A 10,126-nucleotide genomic window follows, 5' to 3' on the forward strand; every position below is an offset into this window, starting at 1 on the left:
TTATATCAGTGAATCGGATTTTATCATTCACACAAAAAGGTAAAATATATAAAATACTTATCCATTAATTCTCGCCATTAGCGTCGTTTCTCTTTTTTGGTGAAATACTGTCCCCTATTGAAAATTTTTGACTAATACAACTCCCCCAAACGATCATTTTTGACTCGTCCCTTCACCTTACTACTATACTGTACTGATTTATCCAAAAGGGATTAACAGTCCGTCTAAAATTATTAAATGGAAGATTAACCCAGAGTCAGTGTTTCAGATAAACGTGAAAGTGGTTTAAGGGTTTACATCACATTATTAGTGGATTAAAATATCTACTGCCAAACATTGTGAAGGGATGTTTTATCAAAAATGTTAGTAAAGAAATGGGAGGCAATTTTAGAATGTACTCCATCATATCGGGAAATTTCATTGCATGTTCTTCATATGAACATACCCTTGGTTTAAAGAAATGCTTAGTATCACCAAATGTGCAAGTATTAAGATACCAGTATTTTCACTAAATTTTTTGAGGAAACAGGTGCGTTGTCATATAATGCGACAAAACTGTGAGAGGAGGAAATAATAACCAAGGTCTTCACTTTTTAATGGTACATTAGAGAATCTGCAGAATTCAAGGTTAACAAGCATCAAAACAGTGTCCTGTAGTATCAAGTTAATTTATGTAAATATAATTCGGGCTAAACTTTTGCCCGCGCGGGAGACGGCGCGGTGGATTGTGGGATGCTGCGGGAACGACGAGATCGTACAACGCCATCTTTAAACCCCAACAGAGGCCAACTACGCTAACAGTAGATGAACCGGGATGAAAAACACTGTCCCTCCTCCGGCGGATTATTTCCACCCGCAGCGGGGTAGCGGGTTGAACCGTGCGCCTACCCGCCACTTGGATGAATAACGGGGGCGCCGTGCCATGGGAGCGAGCGTACGAGATGTTCGGACGCCGCTTCGTAGCATTTTAAGACAGTTGTCATCATAGGCGGCCAACAACAATAGACGGAAAGACAACAACAAGGGACTAGCATGCTAACTTGCTAAACGCTAACGTAAGACGCTACGTCGGTGAAAACATACCGAATTGAGATTAACTTGAACCGGACGCTTTTCGTGGAAGGCACCAGGTCGTTTGGACTCACAAGGAGGAGCCCGAGAGACAATTTGTCTTCGATTAACTCAAACGTTAAATCCGGGTATCTTTTTTTTATTTATTATTTTGGTTCGCTTGTGGTTTAAGCTAGCGTTTAGCTAAAGCTAAAGCCCCGGCTTCTTCTCACCCTCCCCAACCGGCCCCGGCCGGAGATGCGTGGAAGATGTCGGTGTCGGGGCTGAAGGCCGAACTGAAGTTTTTGGAGTCTATTTTCGACCCAAACCACGAACGATTCAGGATTATCGATTGGAAGCCCGACGAGCTGAGCTGTCAGTTCAACGTAACCGGGGAGAAGCTGCTGATTATCCACTGTAACATAACGGTCAGTACGGCAGAGGCGATTGACATGTTTATGGGGGTTAGCAGAAGCTAAAGTTAGCCATAAAAATCGCTAGTCGAGTAGAAGTCTTTGCCAACTCTATATGCACAATGACACACAGGGAAATATTTTATTAAACCCCTAGGGAAATTCACGCGTAAAATTTAAATGAACACGTTTGCCATGATGAATTCTACATTCTGAGTCAACAGGAGAGAGCGATATCCTGAAACCAAAACTACTTTTCATATCACATAGGGAGTTCCTACAAAGAGTGCCACTCACGTCAACACCGTTTATCAAAGATTATCCAAGACATTTTACCGAAAAGCAACATGGGATGTTCGCTTCTAATGGTTTTAAGCAGTTCTTCTCAAATAAGGTTACGTGAATGCACTGCAAGTGGGTACGTGAGATTTTAAGGTACCATCAAATAAAAATGAATGTTTTTATATGCGGACATACTGAATTGTTCTTAGGTGTGATTGGGTGCGTGGATGGTTGTTGTGTGCCCTGCAATTGATTAGCAACCAGTTCATGGTATCTCCCCCGCCTATTGCTCGAGTTCAGCAGGGATACGCACCAGCAAGCCTGTGACCCTTGTGAGGATAAGCGGCTATAGATGATGGATGGATGAATTTTATATGCAAAAGGTGTACACCATGAGAAAAGTTTGAGAACTACTTGTTTAAAGTATTTACCAATATGACTGGCAAAAAAATGCAACTATTGCACTTTAACCTGATTTATTTTGATGTGTTCAGGAATCATATCCATCTACACCACCGATTTGGTTTGTGGACTCTGATGACCCCAGTTTGGCACAAGTGTTGGAGCGCCTGGAGGATGTGAGAAAAGGCAGCACCTTGGTAAATATCATCACCCCACAATCACGCACAGCCCTTCCCTGTCCACTTATCACATAATCCATCACATAATTGAGATGAGTGATTTCATTCCTGTTAGAGGCACTAGTGAATGCACCTGGTTTTCAAAATGTTCTTTAAGACCTACCTCACAGGGCTCTATAAAATGTTGAGTATATTTGGAGCTCTTTGTTATCTGAGGAGTTGTGGACGATGTGACAGCAAAACGAACATGTTAGAATGTTCCATATGTATTCTTGAGAGGCAGATGAGGCTCCTTGAGGGGTAACTTCCAAATATCATATTTCAGAGCCATTGTAAAGCAAGGACAGCCGTTGGCTGATTTGTCTCGATTGCCCCAGTTTCAGTCCTAAGTGTTGCTAGAAAAGCAAATGAATAACCAGCAGCAGTTACCACTTGAAACTCAGGTCTATGACAAAATGGTAGAATGATTGAGCACTGAGTTGGTGAGTTGCTTATCTTGAATGCTAATCTATTAACAGGGAGCCCCTCAGAGCATATCTCAATCTTGCTAAATCGCCTCCCAATTAATTTGACACATACCTGGAGAAGTATATGCTAATGGGTTAATTTTGTATGTGCATTGTGATTCATCAATTGTACGACAAATTGTGACTTCTTTTTTTTTGCATTAAATAGTGTGTCTGAAGAACATGTGCAACAGTAAGCTAAATGGTGCCAGTATAACACAGGCAAAATGAGGCACTGCGGTGAAAGCATCTTTACTTGTAAAAATGTTAGGAATGCAAAAAAAATGGACTGTCACATAACCTATAGTCTATTCAGCAGTGGAATAATGGAGCTTGTAAGTAATCTAAGAGCTGACTTGGAGCCAGTCTCCTGCAATATGCCACATGTCATATTACCTATGACAAAATCCTTTCAATTCTGCATTTCCATATTTCTGGCTTATTTCAGTGCACTGTGACAATTGGAGCTGGCCTCTCATAGAGTAGTTTCCCGAGTGTGCTGTCCCAAGTTTTATATACAGAACTCTCAGTGCATCCAATTGCTACACTCTGAGGACAAATAAATCAAACAATGCATGACTTTTATGCGGTTGCTGGCTCAAAATCGATGTAATTCTTGTAGTTTGGTTTCTTTTGCTTCTACCAGTGCTTACATTTTTGTCTTTTCAAACTTGATATATATGATGGTTTCTACCACTTTTACACTGAGCCTGAGCAAACACGTTTGGCATCTCAGTAATTAGCTTCATCGAGTGGATTTACACTTCAACTGACACAATTTCTTTTTTCTGTTAAAAAAAAAGCTCAGTTTGTGTATGCATAGCGTCATTCTAAGTAGAAAAAGAAAAAAATAAATTAGTCTCTTCATCCAAGTGGAATCATCTGACGCATATGAAATACAAGCCGATGTGAAAGTAGTGTTAAAGCACAAACTTCATGTACGTTGTCAATGGCAGCTAGATATCGTCTTCAGCTCCTACAATTGAATTATTATTGTCAACATGAACCCCCCTTGCATTTGTCTTGTCCAGCTTTTGCAGCAGTTGAAGAAGCTGATTTGCGATCTCTGCCGGCTGTACAACCTTCCTCAGCATCCTGATGTGGAGATGCTGGATCAGCCGCTGCCCGCCGGCCCTGTTGGACAGGACCGCAAGGTGCACCAGACACTACTTATTGCACTTTTCAAAATATATCCAATTACATTTTGGTCACCTAAACAACTTCTCTGTAGTTTTAATGATGTGTATATTTGTGTGTAGCATGGCACAGAGGAGGTCACGTCAGAAGAGGAGGAGGAGGAAGAGATGGGAGAGGTAACAATATTTGTACTAGAGCACTTCCTGTTTAGAAGATGATGATGTCAGTGGTTGGTGCTAAACATTGCTCTGTCGTTTTACCATGTAATCATACCAGTTTATGTTTTGAGCATTGTTGACATTGCAGCTCTGGCCTCTTGACAGGACATTGAGGACTTGGACCACTATGAAATGAAAGAGGAGGAGCCCGTTGAAGGCAAAAAGTCTGAAGATGATGGCATCGAGAAAGAGAATCTGGCCGTTCTTGAGAAGATCAGAAAGAACCAGAGGCAGGACCACTTAAATGTAAGTGACATGTGTTCATATATTAACAAACGTGGCGGCGTTTAATCGCTTTACCTCAACTGTGTGTGCTTTCACCCGTAATTAGCTTTTGACACATTTTTCTCCGACAAATTTACTCATTTGTTTTTAGGGGGCCGTGTCTGGGTCAGTGCAAGCCTCAGACCGACTAATGAAGGAACTCAGAGAGATCTACAGGTCTCAGAGTTATAAGACGGGTAGGTTGCTTTTCACCCAGGAAACCACAAGTACACACACTCACACATATACCGCTCTTCAATATGATTTATGCTGCATTGTATATGTACTATGACTGTATTATGAAGTTTAAAATAGTAGTTGTCCATTTAAAAACGAAATAACTCAATGGATTACTTTTTAACATTTACATCTGTGATGATAATCTAACACTTCTAAAAACATTATATTAATTTAAATGACACACCATGGATGAAGTTTTCATTTAGTAATATAGCTGCCCTCAATTTATCACAGGAAATATATTCACAAAGCATCTACAACCGGTGAAAAATGCAATCAAGAAAGATTGAACGTATAGTTTTACCACTCCCCCCATGCTAAAGGCTTTTTTCAATTTCACTCATTTGCTGCCACAGACATCAAAGATCTAGTATTACTAGGCTGGCAGTGAGTGGGATAACTCACTTCCTTTAACAGCTGTATAAGGTGAAAATCCAGTTTAAGTTGGCTGGCAGTCTTGAGTTTATCAAACACACTTCTCATTGAATTAAAAATATGTATTTCCTCCATTTTGTATGGCAGGCATCTACTCAGTGGAGCTGGTCAATGACAGCCTCTACGAATGGCATGTGAAATTACGAACGTGAGTGCATATTTTGGTGAGGCTCGCCTTTGTTTAGGAATACACTTAACAAATGTTATGTTGTGTTTGTGTATAGTGTGGATCCAGACAGCCCTTTACACAGCGACTTACAAGTATTAAAGGAAAAGGAAGGAATGGACTACATTTTACTAAACTTCTCTTACAAAGTGAGTAGTTTGGACTAAAACTGCAAAACAGAAATAAAGTTGATACTTGAAACGATTGTTTTTCCTTTTTTTCAGGATAATTTCCCCTTTGATCCTCCTTTTGTGCGGGTTGTATCGCCTGTGCTGTCTGGGGGGTAAGTTTTTCAAAATGTAATGTTCAAATGTTGCCACCACTGTATTTATTTTTTTGGTTGATAAGGTCACCTGGAAATGTCCAAAACTACTTTAAAATAAATTTTATGACAAAATGGCCAGCAGTACCCTGACCAAATGTATATTTTCACCTACATGAAAATTTGGCATGCTTTAGGATGTAAATGTTCTCAAATAGCCTTGTGTTTGACCAAAGAAATAAAGTGAGCACGCATAACAAAAAGTTACCCCTTTGCCACGATTCCCATTATTCAAACAAAGACATTTAAGTAGGTTAAATAAGAAATAATGAAACCTCTTTATGCCCCTCTTAGCTATGTTCTTGGAGGAGGTGCCCTGTGCATGGAGCTTCTCACCAAACAGGTGATTCAATCTTTAAATCTTCTTAAAAAGTCAATTGTGCATGTTTATTTAGTGTTTTAAATCTAATTAAGTCCCTTTATAACTGGCATTGCTTTCCTGCCTGCAGGGTTGGAGCAGTGCCTATTCAATTGAGTCTGTCATCATGCAGATCAATGCTACTTTAGTCAAGGGAAAAGCCAGAGTGCAGTTTGGAGCCAATAAAGTAAGTGAACGTAATGTTGCGCAATTTTAGACAGGGTTTTTCTTCATTTAGATTCAAGAAAAGCTGGCCTCGTTATTCCAGTTTGAATTCTGTTGTGCTGCAAATACATTAGAAATGGGGCATAATTAATTACTATTGACTTACTTCTGCTTGTAACATAACAGTCCTCCATTTTATTTAGGATTTATGCTTGACATTGGATGCAGAAGTCTGATGAAGCTTTTCTGAAATGGCTCATATGTTGTTATTGTCCTGTAAGCTGATCTTGATTCATCTCTCCTTGCAGAACCAGTACAATCTCGCCAGAGCACAGCAGTCCTACAAATCCCTGGTCCAGATTCACGAAAAGAATGGTTAGTACTCCTTTGGGTTTTATTTTTTTTTCCTGAATTCATTACTGTGACATTTATGGAACATCCCAAACACCAATGAGCTGATACCATGCTTACATTTTTTTTTTTTTTTTTTTTTATAATTATGATAAAGTAGAGCGTGGTGGTCTGTAGTCGCCTCAGACGGCGGAAAATTCTCTCACTAGGAAGTGTGGCACCAAATCATCTCAGGGGAGCGCACAGATGTTTTAAATATAAAACATATAATTAAAAATAGAATGATATGAATGCATTTACATAAGAACGCATGCTCATTCACATCTCTTTGGCAGCATTTCACTTAAAATCAAATGGCCTATTCTCCAAAGCACAGGTAATCAAATGTTTTCAGCTCAAAATCCGAATTAGATGGACTGTTGGGCACGTTATTCATTTATTCTGACAATATCATGACTTTACTCATAAAATTACAATATTATGACTTCACTCATAAAATTAAGACCCCTGTTTCATAGTATCTTTGACAATATCGCAATAGTTATCTTTTTGATTACTTTTATTTAAATGGATTTTTCTCATACAGAGTCCCATTTTCCTCACAATACTACTACTTCATTCTTGTAGTGTAACAGTTTCTTTCTCAAAAACTGTTTTCGGCCAAAATATTTTGACTTCATTCTAGTAGCAATAGGACATATTTCCCCTTTCATGAAATCATGACGTCCTGATATTTTGTTTTCAAAAAGTTTTCCATTAGTTGTTTACCTAACATTTTTTTTTTTTTTGCTGCAGTGCAACATGTGGTTTCCATATATTTGGGAATTTGTATTTGGGAACTGGGCTATGTGTGACCCCAATCACTCTAAAATTGTGATCAAAATCTGCACATGTACTGAACCTTCTTGCTTTTTGCCTCCAGGATGGTACACACCCCCAAAGGAGGATGGCTAATTTTTTTTTTCTGCCCTTGATTAATTTTCTTTGTGACCAACTTTTTTTTTTTGCGCAAGCAATTTTGAACTTTTTTTTTTTTTTTTTTTTAACTCAAAGCCAAAATTCCTCATCCAGTGACCAACCAATCAAAAACAAGCACATTGGCAAATATACCACCCTTCCGCTTTGGATGTTGATCCTGCCGTTGCGTATTTATCCCCTGATGGAAACAGTCCACATTTTTTTTTTTTTTGCGTCGGCCATCACTGAGGCTCATTTTGATTGGAAGGTGCCTATCTTAGACCACATCACTAAGGATATGCTCAACAACATCTCAACGGACCTTCCATGAATGGCAGGCCAGCTTGCATTCGGACATCTATTCAAAACTTGAAGGCCGAAGGTGAAGAGTAAATAGACAACTTTGCCTAGTGACCTTGAGCTGACCTCGAATCACCCCCAGGAAAAAAAAAAAAAAATGGACCAAACAGGAAAGCATCGGCTCACGCTGTAATCCTGTCAATTCTTAACACCACAGTGTAAACATGTACATTTGTATTTCTCCAAGAGGATGTTTATCACGTAACCCCGTCCCAGGCCCTTGAGACTCTGTGCACCTCGCGTGGGCCGCGACTATCAACAGCAGCTTTCCTCTTGGAATTGAAGAAGTTGCGACACGGACACTCTTGCATAAGGAAAATAAGTATGCCATATTCTTATGTAAGACTAATGACTACTGCATTTTTTTTTTCATTTTAATATTAATTTGTAATCCAGGTGACATTAGCCTCTTTTACACAGAAAGCCTGAAAAAAATTGCCTGCATCGGAGTCAAAGCTGAAGATGAGATATTAACGGCGAAGTTTCAGTGTTGAACTTGGGCGCTCAGTGTACGGAAGTCTGAAAATACCTTTGGTACCACAGTTCTATCGCAGCTCTGATACTACCTCCGAAAGGGGAAAATCACAGCGTTGACTCCATTCTCACCTTTCCATGCCGTTGCCATTTATCCCGAACAACGATACATGGCAGATAAACGCTGGCTTTCGCAGGCGGTGTAAAAGGGACCGTTGACCCCTTTTGTTTGATGGCGCCTCTTTATCACAGCTGCTACTGGCAGCCCTGAGGGTTTTGCTGTTTCTTCTTTTTTTTTTTCTTTTTTTTTTCTTTTTTTTTCCCTCCTGTCATTCCTCTAACCGGATGAACCTCAGTCAGGCTATGCATTGGATCGTCATGTAATTGGCCAGCTTTGTTCTCACTAGCCGCACCCCCAAACCGTTTTTGTGGACGTCTGAAGGTGGGAAACAAAAGTGAATTGTCCTGGACGATGTCTTAGTTTTCCTCAACGCGCAGCAATAGTCTCAACTTTACACCTCACTACCATCGTCACGGAAACTCCTCACGCATCTTTGATTCCTGTTGCGTGTTCATTCTATTGTCACGGGTGTGGGTTCAGTTATTGCCAGCTTTGTTTCAAATGAGGACATTCTAAAAGGCAGAATAGGAAAATTCATCTCAAGGTTTTCGGTCACACTTTGGCGACTGTCCAAATAAAGGTTTTGTGACCTAAGAAGAGCACCAACCTAGGAGTGTGAACACGGCCTTAATTCCGTCATTCTCCTATAATAATTTAGAAAACATTTCTTCACCAGGTGGACATTTTCCAGAATGCCGCAGAGCAATCTGTGTTCATGCTAACCTCCTGTGTGGAGGAAGGACGCCAACTCAGGAATACATACCACAAACGTAGCGATGGATCTTTCAAATCCGCATTCTGATCATTGTCGTGCGTGTGAACTCAGTCGCAACGAGGGAAATCGAGGCCTTGTTGGGTTAATAGCTAGCATGGCAATGTTGGTGTGTAACAGCATTGCCATTTCTCAAAGGTTTCAAATGCAAAACAAAAATGCTGATCTCGTTCTGGACAGGTGTTCTATGACTTAGGAACTCAAATTCAAAGGCAAGATTATTGACAGGAATTTGGCATCATGGCAGTTTTGTTTTGCCCTGCGTGTGGAACCAGGTTGGATACGTTGCAAATTCCAATCAAACGTCTTAACCTTTTACCATTTCTGATAATTGTTAACCCGGAGAGTCTGATGTGCACTGAAAGCAGCTCCGCCTTACTTAGGCCGACAATTCTCAAGACCGACGCCGATCCAAAGTCGGAACCGATGCCGGATTATGTTCCTCCAATCCTCAACTGTCCCATGGCTACTTAATTTATGCACTGGTTAGCATGCTTCGCATTCGGTTCAGATTTTTGTTTTTGTTTGGTTACCCCCATGCAAGGGTGAATTTGACCATGTAAAGTAATTTGTAAACTTGCATCAAGTTTATGAATAAAGAATTTTATGAAATATTCCAGCGCTTTTTCTTCTTTTATAATCATAATTGATCATCAATGTTCTAATGTCTTCTTGCATGCCTTTAAGCTTTGCGTGCACCCATCAATTGCCACGATTTGTAATTTACTTCGGCCATGTGGTTGAAGGCTCACGCCTGTCATTGTGTTTGTTACTTGTGACCGCTAGATGGCAGTAGAGCATTATCAAGCTGGCGTCTTCGATGTCTGGGAATGTACTGCACTTTTTTTAGGTCACTCAAATGTGTAATGTGGGCAGTAAGTATCAAAGGACCAAAAAAAGTTGCAGTCTTTCCTGTTAGAGTTTTTGTGTGTTTTTTTTTCTTTTTTTTTTTTT

At 40.0% G+C, this 10,126-nt stretch overlaps 1 protein-coding gene across 1 annotated transcript; it reads left to right on the forward strand.

The window, feature by feature from the left end:
• Nucleotides 1-770: 770 nt before the first annotated feature.
• On the forward strand, nt 771-9,789 carry LOC148424477 (ubiquitin-conjugating enzyme E2 Q2-like). Its single transcript, XM_088413857.1, has 13 exons — nt 771-1,478; nt 2,240-2,344; nt 3,864-3,986; nt 4,092-4,145; nt 4,293-4,433; nt 4,564-4,648; nt 5,214-5,274; nt 5,351-5,441; nt 5,517-5,575; nt 5,909-5,957; nt 6,064-6,159; nt 6,446-6,512; nt 7,411-9,789. The coding sequence occupies exons 1-13, from the start codon at nt 1,320-1,322 to the stop codon at nt 7,440-7,442; spliced, it is 1,122 nt and encodes a 373-aa protein (XP_088269983.1). The 5' UTR covers nt 771-1,319; the 3' UTR covers nt 7,443-9,789.
• The last annotated feature ends 337 nt before the right edge of the window (nt 9,790-10,126 follow it).

The sequence above is a fragment of the Hippichthys cyanospilos genome, chromosome 4 (assembly GCF_059441005.1).
Source record: "Hippichthys cyanospilos isolate Australia breed blue-spotted pipefish chromosome 4, RoL_Hcya_1.0, whole genome shotgun sequence".
Taxonomy (NCBI): Eukaryota; Metazoa; Chordata; class Actinopteri; order Syngnathiformes; family Syngnathidae; genus Hippichthys; species Hippichthys cyanospilos.